General features: G+C 42.6%; 4 protein-coding genes across 5 annotated transcripts; 2 read left to right on the top strand and 2 right to left on the bottom strand.

Annotated features, from left to right (window-relative positions):
* Positions 1-12,152: 12,152 nt before the first annotated feature.
* tcta (T cell leukemia translocation altered) lies at positions 12,153-13,885 on the top strand. Its single transcript, XM_042089237.1, has 3 exons — positions 12,153-12,552; positions 12,925-12,979; positions 13,221-13,885. The coding sequence occupies exons 1-3, from the start codon at positions 12,342-12,344 to the stop codon at positions 13,261-13,263; spliced, it is 309 nt and encodes a 102-aa protein (XP_041945171.1). The 5' UTR covers positions 12,153-12,341; the 3' UTR covers positions 13,264-13,885.
* Positions 13,886-14,322: 437 nt separating this feature from the next.
* glyctk (glycerate kinase) lies at positions 14,323-18,767 on the bottom strand. 2 transcript variants are annotated; one of them, XM_042089232.1, is made up of 5 exons: positions 18,595-18,767; positions 17,068-17,452; positions 16,714-16,865; positions 16,438-16,613; positions 14,323-15,598 (listed from the first exon to the last, which is right to left on the bottom strand). In XM_042089232.1, the coding sequence occupies exons 2-5, from the start codon at positions 17,412-17,414 to the stop codon at positions 14,690-14,692; spliced, it is 1,584 nt and encodes a 527-aa protein (XP_041945166.1). In that variant the 5' UTR covers positions 17,415-17,452; positions 18,595-18,767; the 3' UTR covers positions 14,323-14,689. The 2 variants fall into 2 exon arrangements, with proteins under 2 accessions (XP_041945166.1, XP_041945167.1); XM_042089233.1 differs by lacking the exon at positions 18,595-18,767 and adding an exon at positions 18,226-18,560.
* Positions 18,768-19,412: 645 nt separating this feature from the next.
* LOC121707031 (heat shock protein beta-7-like) lies at positions 19,413-20,623 on the top strand. Its single transcript, XM_042089238.1, has 3 exons — positions 19,413-19,659; positions 19,817-19,933; positions 20,037-20,623. Exons 1-3 carry the CDS (start codon positions 19,618-19,620, stop codon positions 20,178-20,180), a joined length of 303 nt encoding a protein of 100 aa, XP_041945172.1. The 5' UTR covers positions 19,413-19,617; the 3' UTR covers positions 20,181-20,623.
* Positions 20,624-20,736: 113 nt separating this feature from the next.
* On the bottom strand, positions 20,737-23,113 carry cplane2 (ciliogenesis and planar polarity effector 2). The gene is made up of 5 exons (XM_042089235.1): positions 22,769-23,113; positions 22,414-22,566; positions 22,112-22,236; positions 21,727-21,863; positions 20,737-21,164 (listed from the first exon to the last, which is right to left on the bottom strand). Exons 1-5 carry the CDS (start codon positions 22,920-22,922, stop codon positions 20,960-20,962), a joined length of 774 nt encoding a protein of 257 aa, XP_041945169.1. The 5' UTR covers positions 22,923-23,113; the 3' UTR covers positions 20,737-20,959.
* Between the last annotated feature and the right edge of the window lie 4,692 nt (positions 23,114-27,805).

The following is a 27,805-nucleotide window of genomic DNA, read 5'->3' as shown; positions in this document are numbered from 1 at the left end:
GAAACCGTTTAATACTTTCGAAATACTATAGCTCACTCCAAGTTGCATATGCATGCTGCACGTGAAAATGATCTTCTACCCCCATTGCCCGCATTAGCCAATGAAAGAAAATACACGGAAAAACAAGCGAATCACAATGACGCCGAAGGGAAACTGACTATTCATGGCCTCGCCCACCTTGGCTTGTGACCGCCTACAGGAAGACTGGAAGATTTTGCGGATAGGGGATTGTCTCTCTGCAGCTAGTAGGAGCTAACAGCAAGTTGCCAACATGGCGGAAAAAAAATCGTGCCTGTTTTATTTCTGGCAATAACACATCAATGTTGCATGTCTTGCCTTAGAAACATGAGTTGAGGAAGAAATGGTTCGGATTTATCGTTGGAACACCACCACCGAAGTAGTGCAACATTAGTTCTGTGTTCCAATCATTTCGACCACACTCACTGCCTTAGAAAGTGGTTTTGCATCGATGTTCTGAAAACCTGGTTCTGTACCGTCATGACGATCGACCACCAGCTCACAGGCTGTAAGTACAAACAAACTTTTCCACCTAACGTCTGTTACAAAATAGCATGTTCATATTCTTCACGTTAGCATGCATGAAAAGGGTACAAGCTAGGCTTAGGCTAGCCTATATTACAGGAAGCTACACCAGGCACGTAACTGAAGTGTTCTGTTCGCGACGTGTAAAATCAGAGAATGCCTAATAGTTAGGGCTCTGGTAAAATCCATTAGAGGAATGGTCTATTTTCCCGAACGTAGCCTACAGGCCACTAACACGCCAGGTGTAGCTACTTCCATTGATTAGGCCTATTGGAAGCTAATTGTTGCAGTACATAACGCGAACGGAATGGTTCAGTTACGTGCCTGGTGTAGCTACACTCATAAGAAACTGACCACACTACCCAGAGATTTAGCTTGTTGAACCTATAATCTTCTAACCTAAGCGTTAAACCACAAATAATAATATTAGCAACAATATTTTATGCTCAACTAAGTACGGGTATTGTTCTAGTCTAAACAGGGAAAATCAAAAACACAATACCCCTGCACTATTAGGCTAAGTTGCTATCACTAGAGCTCAGGTATTTACACTTCAGTCTAATTTATGTCTTCTTGCCATTATTACATTGACATACAATGATGTTTTGTTTGATTACTTGCTGTTTACTTAGTGTGTATGTCTTCCAGAGCACATCCTCATGTCAGGCTACACAGCTTTCTAGCCAACATTAGGTCATCACGTTAGAAGCAAAGGTTTGTGATCTAACTTTTATTGTTGTGCTAGTTAGTTTCTAGAAGTCTTTTTCTAGTAGGCTAATACAGGTTCTTATGTGCTCGTCAATGTTTTGGAAAGTCAATTCATGGGTATCTTCAGGTCACTTTCCACAGGTGTATAAAATCAAGCACCTCGATTATGAATGCAGACTGCATGGTGCTTGATTAATACACCTGTCTAAATGGACCTGATGAAACCCATGAATCGCATAACAGATAGAATTGATATTTCCGAATGTCTTCTTGTGGGTGTGCTACTTAGTACATCATACACCTTACCACAGTCACTAAAATATTTTTGTTTCCATTGTGTCAGTACAGTTTTGTGAGATGGTGAATGTCCTGTGTACTATTAGTATCTTGTAACTTGACAGTAATACACATTTATTTACTTTAGGTACCCAAACAGAATACTTCATGAAAAGTATGAGTATTGATACAAGCACTTCGGATACACCATGGGCATGGGGGCCTGCTACCTCTACTGCCATCAAGCCTGTTCATCCAAGGCCAGCTAGAAGACTTCGGGTTGATCAAGAGGAGGGGAGGATGAAAGCGACATCTCCACAATAACACCTGATGGCTCTACCTATGGCCCAGCGCAATCAAAGAGCAATGTAATAAAATCGTCACAGCCAACGAATGTGTTTTGTGTGTTATCCCTTCGGATCCCCAGGACAATACAAGCCGAAACAATAACTCAGACCTTTTTCCCTAAATAATCCCAGCACCATCTTACAAAGGATCTGTAGGCCAGATGTCTGCATCGTCTGGCAAAAAGAGGACATTGTTAATTCTGTGCATAGTTTGAATGTTCTTGTTTTGTGTTTGCATTATTTTAATAGACTGCAATATTACTATTTGTCAGTGTTTCACGGACCACCTAGCAAAAAAAAACAGTAGACCTACTTCAACAGTATATTACACAATAGGCCTTCTTACTGAACCACCTTGCTTATTGTCTTTGCACCTTGCTTATGGTGTCAGAGGATTCATATGATTTAAACTGGCATAGGTTACATCAGTGTTGCAGAACTGTTTGGATTTACATACAAGTTGGTTCAATATTGCAAACAACTCATCTATTATATTTTACCACATCTACTTGTGGAACACTTGAGATGGCTTGTGGACCACACTTTGAGTACCACTGCTGTATGTAAATATAATAAAGTTGTTTATAGAAAATTTACCTGTTTTGTATATTTGTTTTAGGAGTTTCATCAGTTTTTGTCCCTTTTAAGCTAAAGGTTTATCTTACCTTTCATATCTTCTGTCTCAGAGGGCCATAGTCGTCATAGTCGAATGTTTAGTGCATTTTGAAGGGAGTACATTATGCTAAGGCAGACTGGTTCTAATCCTGGGTACAGGGTCATACAGACAACAGGGGTACTGGTGTTGCCCATTTTTCTAACCACATGAGCAATCCCCTTACGAAAAAGTAGTATAGGAATCTTATAGTATTTGGGACAAAATATTATAGTAATCTTATAGGAATAATTGGGACATACTGTAGAAGTACTACTAATAACTGTATAATTGAATTTCCCCTTGAGGATCAATAAAGTATCTATCTATCTATCTATAATATCCTGTAACCGCTATAGTTTTTCTATAGTAGTCTTATAGTACCTATAGTATGTCCAAATACTATAGTATTCCTATAAGATTACTATAATATTTAGTCCCAAAATACTATAAGATTCCTATAGTAGGCTACTTTTTCTGTCATACGTGACAGAAAACAACTTGAGTAGGCTAACCTCTGCCAATGTCAGGCTATCATAGTTCTCATTACCGGAGAAGTCTTGCAGCACACATTCTCTGCTTCTGTAGGCATTCTGGTACAATTCCAGCAAAATATAGCTAGGTAGGCGTGTTTGCATTTAGATCTATATATATATTGGGCTATGACCAAGTGGTCTTTCAATGATAGTATCATGGAATTCAAACCATAACTATCTAGCTATTCCGATAGCATTAGCAGGCTAGGTCAGTGGCTGAACTGCATTTAGGGTGCTTACCTGTGTTGTGAAGTAAAATATCTACTAGGAAGATTGCAAAGACTTTTGACTGTGTAAAGAAATAGGTCTTTATTTTAAAACGTTTCCAACTGTTTATTACTTGAAAGCAAGATGACGATTGTCACAAACGTTTAACGTTACCTCTTTTAGGAGAAATTTTAAGCTGACAGGCAATTGTTACCATTCTATTAAACCAACGTTCACCGACAAACGATCAGGAAGCGGTTCTTCTTCCTACTCGAATACTAGGATCAAACACATGAAGTTGTATCTCCGAAGACATTTTCTGCAACAGTTTTGACTCGAGTTTTAGCCAGGTTTTAGCACTGTAAAGTTGAATATGGAGCATATAGCACAGGCAGAATCGGATGAGGACGCACTGGAGGAAGCGTCACAGTACTGTTAGCCAATCAGAGGTGAATTCATTAGCATGTCATTAATATTCATGACTAGAGGCGAAATCCAGTCGTTCCTCCCCGCCCACCTTCCCCACCAAACTAGAACAGCATGAAACAGACGCAGCACAGCATTTTTTTCACCAAAACCGGCTCACAGGGCATTCATCAATACTACAGACCACTGCAAAATTAATGAAAAAACGATGAGATGAGACCTTTAAGCTACTGTGTAGTGGGTCCCATTTAGAAGTGGCTACTTCATTCGCGCTTTCCTTGACTCATGGATCTGCGTGAATTGTATTACAACTTTTCGCCACGATATGGTAGTCCGCTTGATACTGTAAGGCGTAAGCCATTGGTTTCCAAAGGAGATTTTATTTGTGTCGCCAGCATAGCCTATTGACAATTTATGTTGTAAATAGGCCTACCTGTAGCTTAGGGAAGCTAACAGCTTTCTATTATGATCTAGTTTGTTAGTTACAGTCAGACATGTGGACTCGAGTCACATGACTTGGACTCGAGTCAGACTCGAGTCATGATTTTAATGACTTCAGACTTGACTTGATAAAATTCGGCATGACTTGCGACTCGACTTGGACTTATTTTCACTCAAGACTTGACTCGGACTTTGCCTCTTTGACTTGTGATGACTTGACATGTCTCGAATCAAAAACTAAATTTCCTGATCGTGTACCAGTCAACCCAGAGACGCTTTCCCGCGACTAAAAAATAAAAATAAAAAAAAATAGCGGAGACAAGCGGCCAGAGCACAGTTCAGTAGATTACTGCCACTACCCCCACACGCGTTACGCACTGTGTGTAGGGCACCAAGAGACAGAGGAAGGACCAACATTTAGCCAATCACTAGTAGCTTTACTGCAAACTGATTTGCACTCTTGTTAGAGAACGTTTGTCAAAAAGCACCAACAGCATGTTACATAAAGATGATACTTTTCGAGTCCTCTCCATTAAGATCCAACTTAAACTTATGCTAAGCTACTGCATTTAATTGAGAACACATCTAAGCACGCACGAGAGGGAGAGAAAACGAGTAGGTTCCAGCTGGCTTGTCATTGTTGATGATGATTGATATCTTCTTTTAAATATAAGAAACATATAAAAAGAAATCGTGGAGGCAAAAAAATACGAGATTAGAGGAGATTGTGAATTTATCCGTTTCTCACTAGCTATACTGTTATAAACTATGAGATCCAGGTCACTATGACATAGCTGCACTCACTGTGATTTGGAAAGTGGACAAGAATATTATGAAGAGTTGTCTTTGCCTTGTGTAATGGAACTGGTGAGTCTTGAAGTATTCAATAATTTATTTACATGAAGCACATGATATGCCGATTGAAACGCATTCCACTCAGCTACTGTAGCTAGGTGGCTACTGGCTACCAGGCTCATAATTCACTTTTAATTGCAAACAGAAAATGTCAAGCAAGCATCATGTCATACATGCTTCTCTTTCCAAAGGAATGAAAGCTGTTTGTGCCAACTTAATATCATGCTTATCATTGATAAAATTGTGCTATACATGTGGCACAAACAAGTTTGTGGACTAGCCATAGGCTATATTTGAACGGAGCTGGTAAAAAAAGATCATTATGAGAACGTGTGGACAGTGGCACACAATGGGCTTAAAGTGACCGTGCACCATTTACAAATTAGATAAACAGCATCAAATGTCTAGTATTTCTTAAGAAATGAATACTTTAAAACAAAATTACTGTCATTATTATCTTTTAAATAATATAAAACTGTTGACCTTGGCTTCCCTTATGAGTCACCACTGGCAGACAGCCTAATAAATTGTTTGCAGGCAAATCTGTGGCCTAGCGCAGTGAAATACCATCAGTCAAATTATTACTCGTCCTTACAGTGGGCTCCGCAATTTGGAAAAACATTATATATATTTGCAGCTGTGCTGAGTGTCATGTAGCTATCCATTTTGTAGAGATTACTCAGGTATGCACATGTGTATATTACACAGGTATGCACATGCATATGTCGTAAAAGATTACAAGACAGAAACATTGAACATATTTTAATCTGTATTTATAGAAAAAATACTGTGGATTAGATGGAAGTGCTAAAATTATGATCGATAGTCTAATAATGGCATTATTAAGTGAAGAGTACCTGATGACTTGTTCAGGACTTTAAAAAGATTGGGACTTGGACTTGGACTCGACTTGGCTTTGATGTGACTTGGACTTGGACTCGACTTGCCCTTCTCTGTATTTACTTGGGACTTGACTTGGACTTGACTGCTAAGACTTGGGACTTACTTGTGACTTGCCAAACAGTGACTTGGTCCCACCTCTGGTTACAGTTTTGTCATAACTCCCTGATGCATTTTTGCATTTAGAATAGCCAGAGCTTGGATATCTCAATCGGAAAATTAAACAATATCGGGTGCCTATGGACTATAGGCGAACCCAGGTGAACCCAGCCTGATCTGCCCGCTATTTATTTTTTGATTTCTTAAAAGATTGAGCTTGGTCTGGTGAAAGCCAGACTAGCCATGGACCTCAGTTACACAATGCAAGGGAACATGAATCAGCCTATATTTGCACGAACAATAACGGACAACAGCTCTTCAACTTTGGCCCGTTATGTGTATGAAAAGTCTAGCGACGCATTTCATCAAGGCCCATTTGGACATGTCAGTTATTTGCACCACTGGTTAGTAAAACAGCATTTCGTTTCAGACTACTGTTACTTAATTTGTGCATTAACAATAACGTTTCAGGCTACTGTTACTTAATTTGTGCATTGACAATAAAGTAGCCTATTACATGAACTAAAGATGACTAAAATCTTATGTAGAAGAAGAAACATTCACAAAAAATCCATCCATCCAAAAATGACCTTTGTTTTTGATAGCTGTTGAAAACGGCATGGAACTGACAGAGATGTTTTTGTTTATAAATAAACAAATAAATAAATAACATTATGCTGATACCTTTTGCTTTTCCCAAATACAATTTAGCCTACAGGTGTAAGTGACCTTTCATCAATCCAGTTGCAATGGATGAACTGTGATGAACTGCCCTACTTGTGATTGTTTAGAGATTTTAAAGGTTTTATAACAATGCTACATCTTCTTTGGCTATTCTACAATCTATTCACCTTTTCAGCACCAGTAGGCTACTTTCTGTGCAGCCGCACACACACACACACTCAGGCATGCCAAACAAGCATACACAAAAGTTTCAAGAGTGGGGGATGGAGTAAAATATGGAGACAAATTGAAGTGTGATTTATTTTCGTGGAACTGATGTACAGGACTGAGCGGCGGTCATATTTTGTACCGCTATGCGGTACATCTAGTTATTGTTTTATTATTAGGGGTCATGTAGCCTAATGTTTTTGTTGTTGTTCTCTTAATTACACTTCATGTTTCAATTCAATTTCTTGAATTTCCCCTTGAGGATCAATAAAGTATCTATCTATATGTACGTTCGATGGACTTTAAAATTACATAGTTGCTCTCCGTGGCGCTGACGCTTGTAAGACCCGCTGTTGCGGGCATGTGTGTATGTTGTAAAATTATGTTATGATGAGTTTAATAAAGGGCCCGGTCATGTGCCCCGCCTCCGGCCCGGCCCTGACTTGTTCCGCCACTGGTCCAAGATATATCTACGCGGAGTGATACGTCACTACATGAGTAGCGTAGGTATACCTGGTGGGTAATGTTCATGAAGTCATCTTCCTTGTCTCCAAATATCACTTCACTAGTTCGCCCTTCTATATGATTGCTTCAGCTAGACTAGAATGTATGGGAGAAGTGCGTGTTTGGCAAGGTAGCTGTCCGAGGTCCTGGAGTGCCTGGAGCGGATATCGCGATAGAGCGATGACCGCTTGCACCCCCTGTGTAAGGAGGATGAGTAACAGGGCAATTGGTGAAATGGAGGAGTAGGGGGAGGAGGGGGGATGATTTCGCGAACGTCGGAGCGTGTGACGTATGGAAAAGGAGGTCGGCTTAAATAGGCCTACCCTGCGGCGGCAGTGGGTGAGTTAATTGCTGTCAATCATCCCGAAGGCTCCACCCGAACTTTGTTTATAAAACATCATTTCACTAGTTCGCCCTTCTATATGATTGCTTCAGCTAGACTAGAATGTATGGGAGAAGTGCGTGTTTGGCAAGGTAGCTGTCCGAGGTCCTGGAGTGCCTGGAGCGGATATCGCGATAGAGCGATGACCGCTTGCACCCCAAAAGATCACAGAGAAAGGCCGCTACCAACTACATAAGTGCTTGCTGAGCGAGTCGTAAATCCGCTAGATTGGAGCGGATGTAAGACTGGTAGGCATCCGAGGACCAACGGCCCAGTATTTTAATTGTTGCTCCGATAAGCCGTTGAGCGCAGCTGTTTGTGGCAGCTCCTATCCTGAAGGAGTGCGATCCGCGGGAAAACCAGATTTGACTAGAATGGTTTTAAGAGTGTCTGGAATCTGTGGCGAGTGATGGGTAGCCCTTCGTCTGACACGAAGGGCGGGCTAGTAGACGAAGCTTGAGCTGACCGATATGAGATGTAGTGAGATAGGTATTGGATAGGCTGAAGGTCTGAGGCGGAGTTAAATGGATATGGAGTGTCCTTTTCGGGACTGATCGGTTTTACCCTGTTTGATGGTAAATCGAATGGTGTCTTGGTCTAGCTGCTCTAGATCTGCGATGCACGGGTGGACATCGGGAATGGAGAGAGACGAAGGGCATGTAAACTCGCTACATCTCAGCAGCCCAAAAAGGCCAGTAGAAACATAACGGAGATGGTGGAATCGGAATGCGGTGACATGAACCCTTAGCGAAGGGTAGCGAGGCAGGTGGCGAGAATGCTTGAGGTAATGGGAAGGCGGGAGTCTTGGGGGACTGGATGTTGCCTACGGATACCTTTAATTAACAAGCCTATCCTGGTGTCGGAGAAGGGGCATTCGGAGCCGTGGGGGCGTTTGTAGAAGAAATGAATGCCAGCTAGGTAGACTCTAATGGAAGAAACTTTGATCCCGAGTGAAGTGTGGGCGTAGGTGATAAATGATATGGTGACTGCATCGAAACTGGGAAATGGTAGTGAGTGCTTTGCGTGGAGCTGTTTGAAGCACGACCAAGCAGTCCAGTAGGACTGCATGGTCCTGGGTGCGAGGGCTTGAAGGGCTAGGTCGGCCGTGATGGGCTGAAGATAGCTGAGGGGTGGTTTATGGGAAGATGGTCTCCGAAAAGCTGGGGAGTGGAGTAGGGTACGGGTCCGCCTCTGTTGCCGAGCTTCTGAATCTCTGGAATTTAAGACGAGAGAGAGAGTCCGCAATTCCATTGTGGCAACCGGGGACGTGCACGGCTCTTATAATAAGCTGGTAGCTGGCTGCTATCCAGATTAGACGCCTAATAAGAGGGGAAAGCGCAGGCGATTTTGAGCTCGAGTTATTAATGACGTGCACTACGGCTTCGTTGTCGCTGTGGATTATCTCACTCTTGGAGGTCCACTCATTCCCCCAGGTAGGGCCGTGATGGCTACGGGGTAGAGTTCGAACACGGCTGACGATTCGTTTCCGGTTGTTAGCTCTCTGAACTCTAGTGGCCACGGGGATGCAAACCAGCGCCCTTTGAAAAAGCCTCCGAAGCCTGTTGAGGGGGCTGCGTCGGTGTACAACTGGAGCTCTTCTGGAGATGATTGGCAGTCGTCGTAGAACATGCACAGACCATTCCATTCGTCTAAAACATCCTCCAGAGTTTGATATCGGCCAGACACTGGGCATCTAGAGATACGACGTCTTCGAGAGATGGGGTTGCTGAGCGCAGTTTAGGAGATGCGAGATGAAAGGGCGGCCCTGGGGAATGAGTTGACTAGTGGACACTCGACCGCGCCGTGACTGGGGCTATTGCAGAGAGGACAAGATGGCTTAAGTCCTAGGAAAACGCGGTTATGGAGCTCCATATCGAGCGCGCCCCAGTAGGGGTTTTAGTTCCAGAGGCCGACTCTGGCAGCGCATTTTGCTGAAAACAGCCGGTGGTAGCCTACGTATGAAAATGAGCTCCACCGTAGGATACGGCTAGGCCGGCGATGATGGCCAGGTAGTCATTTAGCTTAGTCATTTGCGTCGACTGGAGAACACGAAACAGACGACTTCTGTGTAGTTGGTAAAAGCTACGGTGAACTCGGGAAATGACAGGGTTTTTGATGCTGGGCCAGAATTTTTTAGAGAAAAACCAGTTCGCCGCGAACTAGATCCCGGTTATGAGAGGGAATAGGAAGGGAGGGAAGAATGGTAGAAAGGTCTACGTCTGCACCTGACAAGATGAGGTTCCTGGTGGACGCTGTGACGGGTGGTGGTTCGAATGCTGCAGCGTGAGGAGGCGGTGGCAGGGCCTGTGCTGTGGCTAAAGAATAGTTTTGCTGCCGGAACGGGACGTCGTGGTCCGAAGCACTCGCTGAGTGCTGATGACCCGCTGCTGCGGGCTGGTCTAGCGCGGAGCCGGGGAAGAGATGGGAAGGGAGAAAAGGGGGGAGGGAGGGAGCGGTCGCTGACGCGACCGGAAGGGGAGCAACCTGGGACAGGGTCGCGGGAAGTGGGACGGGGAAGGAAAGAGGGTTAGGGGGGAGTAGCGACGCTGTCGCTATCGGCGCCGACTGAGACCAGGTGCTCGCTAACTCATAAGAGAGATGGGGAGCTAGTGAGGTGACTCTTCGAGCTGACGCTTCGTGAGTTGAGGCGTGCTGTACAGACGTGGCTCCCGGAATGGAAAGGGGAGGGGGGGGGAGGGGGGAGGGAGGGAGCAGTCGTCGGAACGACTGGAGGTGGGGCAGGCCTGGACCGAGTCCTGGCTAGGGGAGGTGGATGGGGGAGGGAAAGAAGGAGTGGGGGGAGTAGCGACGCTGTCGCTACCGGGGCCGTCTGGAGAAGTGGGGTTGGACCCGGAAATACGGCGGAGATGCGGCGGGAATGGGCCGGAGCCGCTGACGTGGCAGTGGCTGTGGCTGAAGCAGCGGAATGATACGCTCTGAAGCGTGTGGTGCCGGAAAGTGCTGTCGGCGTGCCCGGTTCGCGAGGTGGCTGGTGGTGTGTGCTTCGTCCGGCTGAATGGCCGGCGGAAGGAACCGCGTCGGGATGCCAGAAGGAGCAGCTTGCTTCCTGGTCTGGGGAGGAAAACAAAGTGAGGGAGCGGGAGGGCGAAAAGACCGGGTTATCCAACTGAGTTAGAAGGCGGAGGAGATGGAACTTCCTATCCGACATACGGAACGTGATGCCGCGGGAATGGAGAGTGCTGCGGATGCGAGCCACTGTCCAGTGGGTAGGGTCAACGCCTTGCTGGCGCTGGGTGGATTTCCAGTTCCATGAGAGCTGTCTTGTCCATGCGAACAATACGCAGACTGAATGATTTCGCGAACGTCGGAGCGTGTGACGTATGGAAAAGGAGGTCGGCTTAAATAGGCCTACCCTGCGGCGGCAGTGGGTGAGTTAATTGCTGTCAATCATCCCGAAGGCTCCACCCGAACTTTGTTTATAAAACATCATTTCAACAAGTGTGATTTATTTTTGTGGAGAGGACTGAGTAGTGGTCATATTTTGTAGCCTTATGTGATCTAAGTTTTAGCTATGCGTTAGATTACATCTCATTTTTCTATTTTAAATTACACGATTTAGTAAAATGAGTGCACGTTTTATTGAAACATATTACTATATCATAAAGTATGTAGTAAAACGAGCACACAATCTAGGAAAAGAAGAGTACCATTAGTAAAGTGAGTGCACAATTTAGTCAAATGAACACACAATTTAGTAAAAACCATCGCAAGTTCTCAAGTTCTCGACAAACAAAAATAGGCTATCTAATCACTCTTTTCTTCAGTGGTTCCATGTTGGTGGAATGAATTGCCCAGTGCTCTCCGTTGCTGTGGTAGTTTTGGGTCGTTTAAGAGGGGTCTAAAGATCATTCCTATTCAACACTTAGTTGTTTAAGCGCTTATGTGTTATGGTTTGTATAATGTTGTTTTATTTTAATTGGGCTGTTAATTCATTTGACATTATTGTTTATTATTGATATTCTCCTTAGTCTTAGCATGTCATTGTTTTTATTTTATTGATTGAATGGACATTATTGTTTTATTATTGCCTTTCCCCTTTTTTTCCATTGCTTTTTTATTAGGCTATTGATTAAATTGATATTATTGTTTATTATAACTATTCTCCTTATTATATTTGACCTACATTCTAATCTGTTCCCTGTTCAATTTTAAATATTATTATGTTGTTTTGTATTTATGTGTCGCTTTGGACAAAGGCGTCTGCTAAATCCATAACCATAATAACACCTCCCGGCTCCGTAGCTTAAAACTTGCAACTTCAAATTCCTCGCATTTCTTTTCGAATGATCTAACAAGCTTGTTGAGTCTGATTTGATGTGGATTTACCTTTCTTTTACTGATAAGGCTACTCTGTTAGAAAAACGTTAACTTTCCCGTGATATTTGTTTCTGGCGAATCTGCTGATGAGGAAACAAAGGCCTTTACCCCGTTGTTGTTGACATGAGAGCTAGTTAACCAGCTAACGTTGCCAAAGCTAGCAGTGGTAAAATATGTTGCCTGCTTTTTATTGCTAAAATACCTTATTTAAATCACCCAAGGAAACACCTAATAGAATGGACGAACCATGGGATTTTGAGTTTTTATATCGGATAGTTGAGGGCTTCATGTCGTTTCTGTCTGAGTTTGTGGATGACTGGACTGCAAATGACATGAGAGTTGCCGTGTTTAAAATATTGTTCAGTTGGCTTGTTCTGAGCCTTATTGCCATCCACTTCGCCTGGAAAGTATATGGAAATACCGTTAACGACATGTATTATCGACAAGGTGAGAATAGCTGCATAATTAAATATGTTCAACTTTATCTTTGGCCTAGAAAGCTAAAAGACAGTAAGCTAACAGTAAGTTAGGTTAATAAGGCATCGATGCCTGTGGCTAAATTACGTTAACGCTGCTGGTTAGCTAACGTGAACGTTAACATTAGCAGCTACCTCCCATGAAGATAATAACCTTGACGTTAGTCAGTAATATTAATGAGTCCATACTTTAATTTCATCCTAATCAGGCAGAAAGGTGTTACCGCTTGATTAACGTGCCATTCGAGCTGCAAAAACAGTCGTTTGCATAGAGAGTTAACGTTATCTTGTTTTGAATTATGGTAAAACGTCTCCTGTTAACACCTTGCTTCGTACTCTTTAGGCACGGGTGGACAGAACGGAGGCACACCTGACACTGCACCTCACCTAAGTGGTTGGTAGGTGACTTCTTGCTGAACTGGGTTGGTGATTAAGCCAACAGTTAAATCAGTAGGAGGGGGGGGGGCACGATATGGTTTAGGCGTAATGTTGTGTCATTAGTTGTCACCGTTGCTTAATCAATCTCATGTTTCATATCATGCCCTATGCTACTGTTTTGATAGGCTGTCGAGTAACAACGAAGCCTTGTCTGTACACTTTACTAACCTTAACGTTCACGTCATCCCCTGTTTTTGTTAGGGAGAGTGCATCAGGGGACGCCCTGAAGACCCATCGCGAGTAATGACCAGGGGAGTTTCTTGAACGAACCACAGAATATGGATCTTGTAGCCGCTTGTCTTTGAAGAGTCTATGCAATTTGCCTGCAGGACGACTTCGACAGCATTTACAGGATGTTAACAAGTGGAAGTGAAGATGTATGTCAGTTCAAAAAGAGCTTCACCAAGTACATTGGACTCTCTACTTAACACAATGTGGAGTTTGTTGCCCCTGATAACAGGAGGTTGAGTGTAGGGTGGTTTGGATGACCGATTCTCCTGCAGATAATTCAGTGGACAGATTCCCATGACCTCAAGAGGACAGTGGTGCAGGTGTAGTGAACAAGGATTCCAAAAGAGAAAATGAAACTGGCATTGCATCTGCTAATTCATACAGGACTTGGTGGAATTTTAATTTAAATGAAGATGGCCATTATTATGGTGCATGAACAATTAAATAGGTACCACGTGTTGGCTACTTAAAAACACTGCCTAATTTTAGTCATAGACTAAAGACCCACCCTTTCAACAACCTTCTGTATTTGAATTGAGTAGGAAAGCAAGCTATGATAATCATGCAGATGAGATGTAATGGTATGGTTGCTTTGGTGCTGTTTACCAGAAAGACAATAAAAGCATTTAGGTTCAGTCTGTCTGAAAGTGTGTGGTGGTTAATGTAATGATCCATAAAATCTGTGGAAGATTTTTTGTACAAGTACAACTAACTTGTGAAATGTCCATAGAACCAGTGGGGGCACATGTCACGATCCTGCCTGCTTTTTAGAAAGCATTGATCTCACTGCGGTCAAGTTTCTACAATGCTACTTCTCAGGTGTCTGTTGCCATAATAGTTAATCCAGTATGTCTGACCACACTATTGGAGGGCCTTAATTTAAATGTCAGGCAATGAGCTGACCTCCATTGTTTGTGCTTAGGACTTTGCCCATGGTATTATTTTAGGAAATAGATTTTGCCAAGTTATTTCATTAGCAAAGTGCAATCTTTTAAATTAGAGCCAAAAATGTAATTGTATTATTTTTATAGTTATATCTACGTATCAGTTTGGAATGTAAAAAAGACAGACATAAGTGTGTAATTTTAATCATTAACTGATGAAGCACATTAGCAGCCAATATCCAAGGAGCTCCCATGTAAACAAGCAAGTGCCAGTAGATCAGAAGGCATACAAATATTAAGGAACAATTATGTGGTTTGATTTTCAGAATTAATTAAAATACTTTCTCAAGTATTTGAGTCTCAAGATGTTTAATTTTAATTTCAGTGTACTAACCGATGGATTATTACATAGCCGCATAAGAGTGCCAATAGAGTCAGTGCAGTTGACACGACACGATCATGGACTAGTCAAACCTAGTCTTTTCAGTCCTCCGAGTGCTCCGTGTGTGTGTGTGTCAGTGTGCTTTTGTGTGAGTGTGTGTGTCAGTGTGCTTTTCAGTTTGTGGGTGGTGGGGGCAGCAGCATCACGTGGACATCCATCACATTGGTGCCCGTCAGACCTGGCATGAGCAATCGCTTGCCCTGTGACAAGCGAGAGAAGAAGGTAAAGGAGTCGTTGTTGGCCAGGAAGTTGTCCGTCTGCAGGCCCTGTCCGTGTGCCTCTGCTGCCAATCCGCCGTCAGTGACGGCACCTGCTGCCTCAGTGGGTCCATCCTGCCCATCGGTACCCCCGCTGAGAAACACTGGCCCTTGGTCTCCATTAGCGCCCAGCCCTTCTCCCAGCTCCAGCCCGACACGCAGGGCTAGCTCCTGGTTCCGCCCGCCCCGACCCTTCCCTGTCAGCTGCACGGTGGGCTCTCCTCCGGCCAATAGGCAGGTGGCACCCCAGCTCTCGTCCCGACCTTCCTCCAGGACCTTGAGCGTGCGCATGAGGTCCCAGCTCTCAACACCCACCTCTGGGCCCAGCTGGAGCACCTGGTCAGCAAGCGCGGGCAACGGGTCAGGCTGGCCGGGAACGGCTGCGGCGCAAGCGAAGCGCGCCAGCAGGCCGTAAAGGCGAGCGACGGACCGCACGTCCCCGCACACTCCAGGCGAGAGCACAAGTGGCCGGAGGCCCAGCTCCCGGGCACGTCGACCGGCACGCTCCAGCGCAATGCCGTTGGAGCCGATGACTGCATTCAGCACGTGCGACTCCTCAGCAGAGCCTGTGGCACTTAGCCTGTCTGCCTGACAGCCAGCCTGCTTCAGCACCTCCGTCACAGAAGCGGGGAGTGAGGAGGAGAGGCCGTAGTGCTCTAGTATAGCCCAAACCTGCTCAGGCCATGTCTCGCACTGGACCGTGGGGCCACTGGCAATTAGGTCCAGAGGGTCACCGATTACATCAGACAAAATCAAAGCTACCACCTGTGGAGAAACATGTAAAAAGTGTTAGAATAACTAAAGATCAATAAACATGGTATACATGGTGTCTATATAGGCTTAATCCACATACAGTACTGGACAGGAACGGTTGAGCTGCTGTGCTCTAGAATCTTTGCATAGGCGCGATCATAAGCCCAACTGTACCGTGCCCGAGTCCGCCTCCTCTAGTGGACACGGGCACTGATAGGCTTACCGTGCTCGGGTACGGAACGGAGCGGTCACACTGGTCAAATGAGCTGGACTTGAACTTGGGGTCAAACATACTCGGGTACGGTATGGATGGCATAGTGTGAGTACGCCCTTAGTGCAGAGCTAAGTTCAAATTCCTTGAACAGTGGCAAACATATTTGTCTAAACAGATACATTTGAACAATTTTGTGTAAACTTTCCATGTCAAGCGCAACTCTCCATCCAACTCCCAACATGTTTGCGGAGAACTACCACCTCCAACTGTTTGTGAGTGTTCACAAACGTTCACAGAAAACTCAAGGCAAACAGTAAACTGTTTACAAACGTTTGCCTATGTTTGCGAATTTGAACGCACCTCATGTCTAATCCATGGACTTGTAACTGGCCCAAAAAGTTCAATAGATGTCAAATGTTGATGAGGAAACAAATAAACTAGAAACAACTGTATAATGCAATAATTCTTCAACCCATAAACTATTTCTAGGTCAGTTTTTAAACACTAAAACCCACAGGCAGTTACAGGAGTGGGAAGTCTGTCATGCTGGAGTGTCACCAGTGTCGCAAGCTGTCTCTAGTGTTGCCACAGTGAAGAGCTGCTGTGTTCAATCAAATGTGCTATACTAGGCTTTTACCTGTGCAGGCCGAGCACAGGCAGCAAGGCCTCCCCCCTTGAGCAGGGAGAGGGACCGCCTCACTGTGTTCAGCTCCTGGATAGTAGCTCCAGCAGCAGCCAGCCGCCGGGTCACATCCTGTTTCTCTTGCACAGAGATGGGGGGCACAGGAGCTGGTAGGAGAGCCGACCCGCCACCTGCGCACACACGCACACAGCATTCCTCTGTGAGTGCACACCCCCAAAATGGGGATACTTTCCTCAAAGTCCACAGATCACACAAACATTGGATGCATACCTGATATGAGCACCAGCAAAAGGTCACTGTCTGTCAGGGCACTGGCCAGCTGCCTGATGCTCTCAGCAGCTCGCTGGGCGTCTGTGTCTGGCAGGTTGTGCTTGGCCCCCTCCATCACTGTGATTTGGCTCCCATTCGGGAGCAGCATCTGTCTACAGATAAGAATGTTGCTGGGGTCAACATCAGTCAGTGTATTCGATAAAGAGCACTCTAACCTGAGGAACAACTTCAACCTAAGCTATGCACAGAGCATATCAAAACCATTCTTCCATTTATTCACATGTTCATTCATTCGCATACACCACAATTACCATAATTGTTGGGCCACAAGAATAGTGGTTGGAGCAGACTTACTCTTTTCCATGCTGTTTCAGGGTCTCCTGAATGCCGTGCGGTACACTAATCACCCCTTTCACCAGGTGATCTCCCACAATCCTCTCTGCCTCTGCTGCCATGCCAAGCACAGCCTTGCCAAAACCCACAAGATGGATGTTGTGAGAGAGCTTGAAACTTTGACCGCCCACTTGAAGTTGTTCACCATGACGCTCCAGGCATCGTCTCACCACCTGGTCCGGCTGCACAGCCTCCACTGCAGCAGCAAAGACCTCCCGTGCCCGCTGGTCCAGTGACATGCTCCTGACGGCCAGCCACAAGGGCTGGCGCACCCTTAAGCACCGAGACAAGGAAAGCAACCGAGCCATAGACCCGTCTGGAGGCACTTGTAGATGACAGAGCTTTGCTGGTTATTATCCCAGTGGAGGAGAAGCATGAACACACATATAAATTATTTTAATGTATAAATTTACAACACACACACATTTAACTCTTCTACTAAAAGATTAGTCACAACTGAAAATGTGACGATATCTAATCTCATTTAGGCTACTCTCGTTTTTGCGAAGTTGTTTCTTAATGGTCTATACTTTTGTACCTGATGGGGAGATCTGAACCAGATAAAACAAATGGCCTCGTTACACCAAACAATTTTGACAAGATTTGAAAGATTCTTGAAAGATTGGAGTCTTTTAACTAATGCCCCCCATTCAAGCTTTACTCAAAAGACTACAATCTTTCAAGAATCTTTCCCAAATCTTGTCAAAGTTGTTTGGTGTAAGGAGGCCAGAAGACATTACAGTTATAATACATGGAATATCAGATAAGGTTTGAAGTCATCAAACAATCGATATAGACCCTTTCAACAATAAAAACAAAAACAACGCTTGGACATTCTATTTGGTTCCCAATCTACTTCCTCTGCATTAAGATAACATATGGAATGTTAAAACGGAAGCCTTGTGGGGCCAACGATGATGCTGATAATGGAACTCTCTTGATAGGGTCTATACCTTCCCCTGGTACCTAGTTATCAAGCAATCAGTTAGATACCTACCCCTGAAATGCAATGGCCTACAAATTGCAAGCATTACTCTAGGGACAGACTTGACTGATATTCAGCCTCCCACTAAAGGTGAAACATGCCAAAGTTGAAGCTATAAGATTCCAACAACTTACCTGAGCACCCAGGCTTATACGAAATCTATCTCTGTGTTACTCTACTTCAGAGAGCTGGCTAAAGCTGGCCCTGGTAGATCAAATGCCGATGTGTTTGTGTGTGTTTAGTAAGTAATGATTGACAACTTGGAACCACAGGGCACATTAAACAGACAGTGGACACTGTCCTACGTTCAGGATAGAAGGTGCGTGGACCGGACAGAGGTTAAAGAGAGGTAGCCTATTCGTCTGATTCATTGTAGAGTCAATTTTAAAGTGGAAAGCGCCACAACAAAAAGCTGACACAGGCTGTCTGTCAAATGTCACGAATAAGCCATATCGGCCTACGCATCATGAAGTTTCAGAATTGCGTCATTTCACTTCACTCACCTCCATTGCGGAATATTTCTTTAAATAGCCATGACCAAGTTGTCTGGTGTGCAACTGGATAGTGAAAGTAGGCTGCATAACATTTGATAATCTGGTGGGGAGTACAATATCAAAGTCCCAGATAAGTAACTGTTTACACTAGCTTCTTCTGTATTTTTTTTCTTTCATGCGCATTAATCATTATGAAACACTAGTGTCCCCGTGTGGACAGGAAGATATCATAATTTCATAAACCTGACTTAGCACAGGCTAAATAAGGCATTGGTTTGTTAATGTCATTGACTAAATTGTGGCACTAACCTAATGATAGCCTACAATTGATTTAGGCTACCATATAAATGTTATTTTGCTCGCATGTGTCTGTATCCAATGATGTGGTTTACAGTAACGACAATAGTGCTGTGGTCTGAAATACCACATCTTCTCGGTACCTCACTCTATATTTGTAGGGACTGACTCTTCTCCCTTTCTTCGGTGTCAGCCTCTCCATGAACAGCATTTCCACATTTATGATGCAAACATCAGTGCCTGATTTGTGTCAGGAATGTATTCTGATTCATTTATTCTGAGTCCTTTCTACATCCTTCGTTTTTGTTATTTGAGTTCAGATGAAATAAGTGGCTCATCTTATGCCAGAGACAGAAAACCATGCAAACAGGTAACGTGCAAGGCAGACAGATGGATAGACAAACTGATAGATTATTGGATTGGGAGGGTAAACTACATACTCTTCTCTGGCCTATGATAAATACTGCACATAGTTATCATTTGGCAATACACTCCCCACTCACACCATTAAAAGGACAGCAGTATAAAAGCCTTGCTGGAGCAGCTGGGAGAGTGCTGAGGGTGCAGAGGAACTGTACACTGCTCTGCACTGGCCATAAGGTTCACGAAACTTTAATACTGTGGAATTGTGGGCTTTGATAGTGCTCTGAATTGGCACATTTTTTCCAAATAAAACAGCAACAGCAGACCGCAATATTACACCTGGGGCCTTTTCAAGTGGATTATTCAAAATATATGAAGATGAGCAGCAAGGACTCTCCGGGAGACTTCAGGTGGGTAAGTCTCCACCTTGAACTGAGGTTATATTTTTTTACAAAAATACTTAAATGTTAATCTCCATGGTCTTCCTAAACAAGGGATGAGGGGAATTCACAGCATTAAGATCCAATGGGAGTCCTCACTTCCACCCATAGTAATTGCTGCTGTCCTCCAGGGCAAACTCCTGACTGTCGGCAACATGTACCTGTTCACAGTTGATGTTAGCGAGTTCTCACCTGTGGAGATCATAGTCACCTCTTCAAATAACCTAATTGAAGTCCAAGCTGAAAAGGTACATGGGAACTGTTGGTTTAGTCATTATTAGTTGAATACATACCTCTGTGATGTTCCCCTCTCTTCAGCCAGCTTTCTTAACACTCCCTGTTATTTACCAGGTAGGAGAAGATGGTACAGTCCTAAACAATTTCATCCACAAGTGCCAACTGCCATCAGATGTGGATCCCATGTCTGTAACTTCGACGCTGGCAGATGGTGGTGCCCTAACAGTGAAAGCTCGCAGGCACCCGACTGACACCTAATCTGCTTCTAGTGTCAAGACCTGGCTATCCCCTTCTCACTTCCTCTTGGTCTATATCCAAGTCTTCCTAAATTTGGTGAAATTGAAATGTATTTACCCTTGGTTAAATCAACAGTACTTCCTGAAATTTGAACTGAACTTTGAATTGTTATGACGTCTAAGAACGTATTTGTAGACCTAACAACTGAGAAAGATTCCTTAGTGTACATCGCATACAAATTTTACAAATATTATGTCTGTGTAAACTGAAAAAATACACTTATTAAGCAAGAATTTGTGATGTGGTCTTAACCAATTTACACTTATTTATAAACCTCAAGCATATTCTGATGGAGTCACCTGGGGTTTGAAATTTCACACAGAGTTCAGACTTTTTCCACAATAGTTGCAGTGGTTATAAAACTATGAACGCTCATGGATAATTAAAAGACCAGTGCTAATCCATATGCTGACTGAATTCTCACATTGTGTGCTGCGATCCACATGAAATAATTACCGGTAATTAGCCCAAGCTCTAATCATACTGTATCCAATTTGAAAACAAGGAGTGTTCAATATAAACTACTATGAGAAAGCACACTGTGTTTTTAATAATTTCAGCAAACACATGACTAGGCTATTTATTTAAATTACATCACTTGTCTGACTGACATAAAGCGTACTAATAAATGCAAGAGACACAACCAATCAGGAGTCATTAAAACAGCTTTCTGCTGTCCATAAAGTGCAGTGGAAACATGAGTGTCTGGACTCTGGTACTTCTTGCCTTTGTTCCCCACCTCAGACCTGAGAGGACAGAGGAAGGCAGCTTGCAGCAACACAGTCCTGGTGCCAGAGATGTTCAGCCAGAGCATTGAGGAGCGGGGCGACCTCACCCAGGCCCCCATGAACGTCTCCCCCGATACGGAAGACGGGCAAGCCCCATGTCTCCTGGAAGCTGGCTATCTCCCTCTCTGTCACATCAGTGTGCATGAACAGATCAAACCTTCTGCGTTAAGAAAAATGTACCTTTATCCCTCACATGCATAGAGTTATGTTAGCCAGTCAACAAAATGATACAAGTAGTTACCACAAGTTAACTGCACCAACATTACATTAAAAATCTGGACATCACTGTCAGTGTTTCCCACAGAACTGAATTCTATTTATGGGGGTAAGTTTGCAGAATTAACTTGAATTCAACAGTTTTTAACAAATTAGCGTAGCATGGTTATAATAAACCAGATTTAAGCACAATTTAGTACAACCTGGAAAATCATTGTGTGGTGGTCAATGTTGATATTGTGGTGGGCCGCCACAAATAAGTCAATGTATGGGAAACACTGAATGTCTATTAACATTATTTGTGATTGACTGATAAAATGAGGAAAGACAGCCAAATGGTCTAGATTACAAAAAGTCTCTTTATAAGTACTTAGGCCATCACATTTCAGTTGAGTGAAACTTTTTCCTACCTATACATCTTACATGGTATAAAAAAAAATAACTTGACCTTCTAAATTAATCTAGTCTCTGATGTACACAGCAAGACATTTGAGAAAGGATACTTAGTGCCCACAACCAATTTAACAATTTTTTCAGAAGGGTCCGATACTCTGGATATCTGATTTGATAAATCTTCAAAGGAGGCATGGTCGGTAAAGGAGAATAAAAACAACATTGCATCTGCTTGCTCCTTACATGACTAAAAGAAATACAAACACACACTAGTTAGCACTCCAAACAAGAAATATAAGATAGTAAGACAAAAGTGATACAGGGAATTTGCTACATGACTGTGCTGGGCCAGGGGTAAACACAATGGTCCTTACTTCAAAATTCCTTCAAATGTACAAAACATTGCACCATACACCCACATAAAACAAACAGACTTATTCAGGACAGAGAAACTGAGCATTGTCGTGCCTATAGTTTCAAATATCTGTAGCCTACCGGTAACAAGTGGTCAAATCTGCGAAGTGAATTCTCCCCGCAATCCCAAAAGAGGAACTTGAAGAATAGAACTTTGCCATTCTCCTTCAGTTTCACTGGCCAGAACACTGCTGTCGTCTCAATACCTGTGGCAAATAATGTGTTTTGTTGTGAGAGGCCCTCTAGGTGGCACTATGAGTTTTGGTAACAAGCCCATTATGATCATGTAGGCTGTATTTGACCATTCCTCCAGTCATAAATAATTCATAATTACAGGAATGCCCACATCCTTGTGCAAATGGCAAAAGTTGATATTGTTTCACCTGTAGTTTCATAATGCATACTGGGAATGTCTGATCCCCCCAGACGGGCAGCGAGAGCAGTCTTTCCAACACCGCTTTTCCCTGCTAGAAATATTTTGTAGCGGACGATGTCGACATGTGTTTGCGGAGGCATCGCAGGAGCTTCAAGGAGACCTTGACAATGAAGAGATGGATTAGTTGCGGTGCTGATCAATCAATCCCACTTGTGAGATGAATGAAGCCTACAGCCTCTTCAGTAGCCTAGGCTAGCCCAACTCAACTTCAGCAGTAGCCTAATTCTAAACCCATTGTAACAGTAAAATGTTCCCATTACCAAACTTTGGCTACTTTGGAAAGTTAGCCGTCTCATTCTTACCAAACATTTTGCGCCTTTTCTTTTGAAATAGTCTGCTGAAATATTCTTTGCTATCGGGACACCGATGCCAGTCTGCAATAATTATTGATCCAGGTGGAATTACTGGAGCTGCTGCTGCACCCAAATGGTTAACGTTAGTCCGATCTTGTTCCATCTGTGCAGTTTGACACACTATCCAACTTCATGCACTGCAACAAGTCGTTGTGTGGTAAGATATTTTTCTACAAACACCTCAGACATGTGTGTTTATGAGCTCCCTCCTACATGAGAAATTCAAAATATCAACGACATCAATTTTGGACTTGCATGTCGCGGATAGCCGCCACGCGTAATGTTGATGAGAGCAGTAACTAGGATGTGGATGTGGAAAGAAAAAAATGTGAACTTCCGGTTGGATCGATGCTGCGTTCAAGACAACAGCAAATTCCAATTTCTGACTGTAGAAAGCGTGCGTTCATTGAATCAACTCGGAAAACAGTAACCCCCCCCCCCCCCCCAAAAAAAAAAAAATCAATAGCATTTCATTTCATTCATACCATTTCTCATGACCCCTTCCCCTATCCCATGTCCCTGCAAGGCATAGGCGAGAATATTCCCCTTAAAAAATAAAAGTGAGACACTAACCTACCAGGGGAAAGCCGGAACGATTAAAACTCTTTTTAATTAGACATAATTTACAAAGAGCTCGTAACACAATGAAAGTGAATATTTTGTTAGCAACCTACTTCCTCTGTCAAATAGCCAGTTACATTTTCAGCTCTGAACAAAACCGTTCAGGAATTATTTCCTGACCCAATAATTGAATGTGACTGAATTGAATTGAAGGTAATAGGCCTATCTTACCTGTCAGTAGCTTAATACATAAAAATGCAAACCACACATAACAGTAAATTAGGCCTAAATCCACCTATTCACTTGAATGCTTTCATCCTTGGCTTGGCTTGAACAAGTCAAGCCACCCGTATCTGCTGTACAAAGACAAAGTGCAATTTTACTCCAATATTAGTTGTTTAAGTCATCCTCAAATGATGGTTTTCTTACCCTGTTTTTGGTAATAACATTCATATGAAAGGTGTTTAGCAGGTCCATTTTTGAAAAAATAGACCTGAATCTCAGAAGATTGACTATTTAATAATAATAATAATAATAATAATAATAATAATAATAATAATAAAAATAATAATAACTAGAAAACGTAATTCCAGGGAATTACCAGTGCATGAAAATGCAAAACATATGGTGTGAAATATATTGTTAAAACAGATCATGTGCTAATTGGCAACCAACATGATGAGGTTTAATATAGTTGGAATGACTGAACTAGGTAGATGAGGTTTAATATAGTTGGAATGACTGAACAGTTAAATAGGTGGATAGTTTAAATGGTTAAATTATTTGCGAGGTAGATGAGGTTTAATATAGTTGGAATGACTGAACAGTTAGATAGGTGGATAGTTTAAATCAGTGGTCCCCAAACTTTTTCTTCCGAGGGCCAGCTCACTATGCCTGGCTCTAAGAGAGGGCCAGAGACTCGGAGTATATCAGTAACCATAAATAGCTTAGCGCTGTGAACAAAGGCAGTCTACCTTAGTTGAATATTCCATTGCATTTAATCTATAGGCTATTGCAATTTAATACCATTGTTATCTGTGTTTATATTGCCATCTTGCCATATCAGTGTAAAATGTAGCTCAAATGAAATAATACTAATAATAGCATTCTCAAAACTATAAGCAGGGTGTCCCAAAAGTATATTTTGAACTCTGAACTTTGCATACACAGCTCAAGTTGTGAACAAGCAATATCCTACAAATTTAAAGTTCTCAAACTATGAGTTTTATGAAGTGGTGGCAGAAACATCTGAAATGACCACCATTCTAACTTTCACTCACCTGATGAGAACTTTGTGAACTCTGTATGAATATTTGAACGAGTGAATAAAAAATATAAATAATTATACCAGAAAGTTCCAGAATTATGACTTGAATAGAAGTTAGTTAGTTATTAACAATTAATTCATAAACTTTTAGAATACTTTGAGCACTGATGCAGTCAGCAGAGGCCTCTTACATTGTTTGCAGGTACAGAAGGCCTACTATACATTTCATTCCGTTTTCGATGGCAAACGCGAAACAGCGCCAAAACAACCACCAGTGGACAAAAAGAGTATTACATGTGTACTGTTAAGACCCGCTATAGAGAATGAATGGGGGAAATTACGGAGGTTATAGTTTGACGATGGTGCGGGCCGGATCCTATATACCACGGACATGTTTTGGGGGGCCACCTAAAATGAGGTGGCGGGCCGTAGTTTGGGGACCACTGGTTTAAATGGTTACATTATTTAAAGGAATAATCCGGAGTAAAATGCACTTTAGATCGATTTACGGTTGATTGGGGGTACATACGTTGAGTTGACATCAAAATCATGTAATTCGGATGTGTTTTGATTGTACCGTTTTCAGTCAAAACTCGTAGCCTGGAAGTGAGCAGGGCATATCAATATAGAGTGTCAGAATGAATTTCATCAAGCCAGTACCTTTCCGGAAATGTTGCCATCTTTGCTGCCATCTTCAGGGGAAAGTCCGTAGGAGTCGATTGCTGAGTGTGTTGTAACACGCTCTGGAAATTCACAATTTCGTCACCATTTTTTTTTTTTTTTAAACGGCGACAAAATTGTGAATTTCCAGAGCGTGGACTCTCTATCCGACCACATAATCACCTCGGGATACTTCGGTTTGGCTTTAGGGACCCTCTACTCACTACCACGTAAGTGTTATGTTGTTTGGAACTGTAGAAGAGGTATAAAAATAGCGTTTTGTAGCGGCGGAATTGATATGCCCTGCTCACTTCCAGGCTACGAGTTTTGACTGAAAACGGTACAATCGAACTTTCTCAAAACACATCCGAATGACATGATTTTGATGTCAACTCAACGTATGTACCCCCAATCATCCGTAAATCGATCTAAAGTGCATTTTACTCCGGATAATTCCTTAAATAGGGAATTATTGTAGTGAGGACTTTTATTTTGAAACAGTTGTGGACAGAGGAAACAGTTGAACATGATGTGTAGTCTTAAGAGAATGAGACTGTATGCTTAAAGCCTGAGACAGAGTATATAGTTTAAAAGTTAAATGTAGATAGTGTAATGGATGTTGATAGACAGAAAGTTGCATGGATGTTGATAGGCAGATGGTTTAATGGATGTTGATGGATAGTTTAATGGGTGGATGAGTGAATGGTTTGAAGAGGATGAATGGATTGAAAGTTGGATGGAATGTGCCTTATATCCTTGTAGAATGGAGAGACACAGAGAGAGTTGGCCTAGTTCAGCAGAAAGCAGTTGATACAGGAGCAATCAGTTTAACTGGCTATTTGATGGGGCCTAGTTGAGCAGCTGGAAGCTGATACAGGTGCAAATCAAGTTAATTAGCCCATTGTGATGTCATCAGCCCCATGTTAAGTCTGTGGGGAAATTTTGAGTAGTTTTTAATTAATAGTTTAACAAGTATAAAAGTTACAAAGATGAAAAATACAAAGCCCACATGTCCTAAGTAAGACCTATAGTTTGAATCAAGTTTCTACGTTAAACGGTTGAAGCTGCATTAACTGCGTTAGAAGAAGAAGAAGAATCGTAAGAATAAGAAGACTTGGAAGAACAGTACAGTGCATAATAATAGTGTGCATGGTTGCATTTGCTCGGGTCTGGAAAAGTATTTTCACAAGATGTTGACACTGTGTAAAGTAACTTCCTCCACAGGAAAGACAGAAACAGGAAGACATTTACCCTGCCAATTAAGGTATCATTAACGTCAAAGAGACCGGACACCTGGAAGCTGTGAAATGGACTTATTGCTTCCAGTAAACTTTTCTCATATCACTCCAGTGTGTGGTGTGCAGTTGAATCTGCCACATGGATAATGCAGAATAAACCAAGATCCTTTAAACCACACTTGCTTTGGAGGTTTGCTCAATCCATCCTGCAACTACAAGACTACCGGTATTAGAATTTAGTTATTCTATAACAATGGCTTTTCTATCCAGTTACACAGAGAATTAAGCAGCAGGAGGTGACATGGCATTCACTACCAGACCACCAGAGAGCGCAACACACACAGATGGAGAGTTTCAGAGTTCTGCTGTGTGCCTGTGTAGGAGAGATACTTATACTTTTCCCTCCAGTGCAGAACAACAGCAGTGGAAGAAGACAGTTTTACACTCTCGCCAAAAACAATATCAGAACAATAAATTCAATATGGAAGTCTTTGAATTACACTGTCAAACCTTACCTTTACTGTTTTTTTTTTCCCAAACAGTTGTTTCCTTACATCACACTGCTCCTTACCCAGGTAGCTCAGGGTAGACCCTGGTTTATGTGGTCACCTGTGCAATGCCTCTGTATGTTGGTCAGGTGAGTTGGAGTCTGGTACAGACATATTGTGGCACTAAGAGAGAGAGACATTGACTGCATCATATAACCAGAACTCTGTTGTAAGACTTAGCTAGATTGTATCACTTATTTCATTAGACAATTCAGCAAATACTGATTTTTGACCAATAAAAAATTTGATTGTTTAAGCTGAATTCTTTCCAATTTAGTGATTTAAATTTATTTTTTTAAAGTAAATGCTCTTTCCCTCCAAAGGGTTTTGGAGTTCATGGATAAAAACAGAGCAGAGCATTTCCCTTAATGCTCATTTATTCTCCTCCCTTTTGACCAAGGAGACATACAGTTCACAGGTGACTGCTACCACAACGGTCCCATCATATTATATTTACTGATATTTACTTTTTCATACTTTTGTATTCCAGATATCAAGTTAGTTGGATATTTTTCTTCTGTTATAAATAAAATATTATACAAAATGTAAAAACTACAAAAATGAGGGAGGCTTACCTACACACAATAGTGTTTGCATGTGCGTGTGTGTGCGTGAGTTTGTGTGTTCATGTGCATGCACGGCTGTGTTTTATTAGACCATACTCGCTCTTGTGAGGATCTGTTGAAATGTGTGATGATGGATTGTTTTAACT

Source organism: Alosa sapidissima, chromosome 4 (genome assembly GCF_018492685.1).
Source record: "Alosa sapidissima isolate fAloSap1 chromosome 4, fAloSap1.pri, whole genome shotgun sequence".
In the NCBI taxonomy this organism is placed as follows: domain Eukaryota; kingdom Metazoa; phylum Chordata; class Actinopteri; order Clupeiformes; family Clupeidae; genus Alosa; species Alosa sapidissima.
Note: the sequence above shows the minus strand (reverse complement) of the source record. Positions and strands in the feature narration are given on the sequence as shown.

Excerpts from the sequence above, each read along its gene's own strand:
- tcta (XM_042089237.1), top strand. The coding sequence starts at position 12,342 with ATGGACGAACCATGGGATTTTGAGTTTTTATATCGGATAGTTGAGGGC. Across the intron at positions 12,553-12,924 it reads CGACATGTATTATCGACAAG|GCACGGGTGGACAGAACGGA; the intron begins GTGAGAATAGCT and ends CGTACTCTTTAG. Across the intron at positions 12,980-13,220 it reads GCACCTCACCTAAGTGGTTG|GGAGAGTGCATCAGGGGACG; the intron begins GTAGGTGACTTC and ends TGTTTTTGTTAG.
- glyctk (XM_042089232.1), bottom strand. The coding sequence starts at position 17,414 with ATGGCTCGGTTGCTTTCCTTGTCTCGGTGCTTAAGGGTGCGCCAGCCC. Across the intron at positions 16,614-16,713 it reads TTTGCTGGTGCTCATATCAG|GTGGCGGGTCGGCTCTCCTA; the intron begins GTATGCATCCAA and ends GTGTGTGCGCAG. Across the intron at positions 15,599-16,437 it reads CCTGTGCTCGGCCTGCACAG|GTGGTAGCTTTGATTTTGTC; the intron begins GTAAAAGCCTAG and ends GTTTCTCCACAG.
- LOC121707031 (XM_042089238.1), top strand. The coding sequence starts at position 19,618 with ATGAAGATGAGCAGCAAGGACTCTCCGGGAGACTTCAGGTGG. Across the intron at positions 19,660-19,816 it reads CTCCGGGAGACTTCAGGTGG|GGCAAACTCCTGACTGTCGG; the intron begins GTAAGTCTCCAC and ends GCTGTCCTCCAG. Across the intron at positions 19,934-20,036 it reads TTGAAGTCCAAGCTGAAAAG|GTAGGAGAAGATGGTACAGT; the intron begins GTACATGGGAAC and ends GTTATTTACCAG.
- cplane2 (XM_042089235.1), bottom strand. The coding sequence starts at position 22,922 with ATGGAACAAGATCGGACTAACGTTAACCATTTGGGTGCAGCAGCAGCT. Across the intron at positions 22,237-22,413 it reads TATGCATTATGAAACTACAG|GTATTGAGACGACAGCAGTG; the intron begins GTGAAACAATAT and ends TATTTGCCACAG. Across the intron at positions 21,165-21,726 it reads AAATTGGTTGTGGGCACTAA|GTTTGATCTGTTCATGCACA; the intron begins GTATCCTTTCTC and ends TTAACGCAGAAG.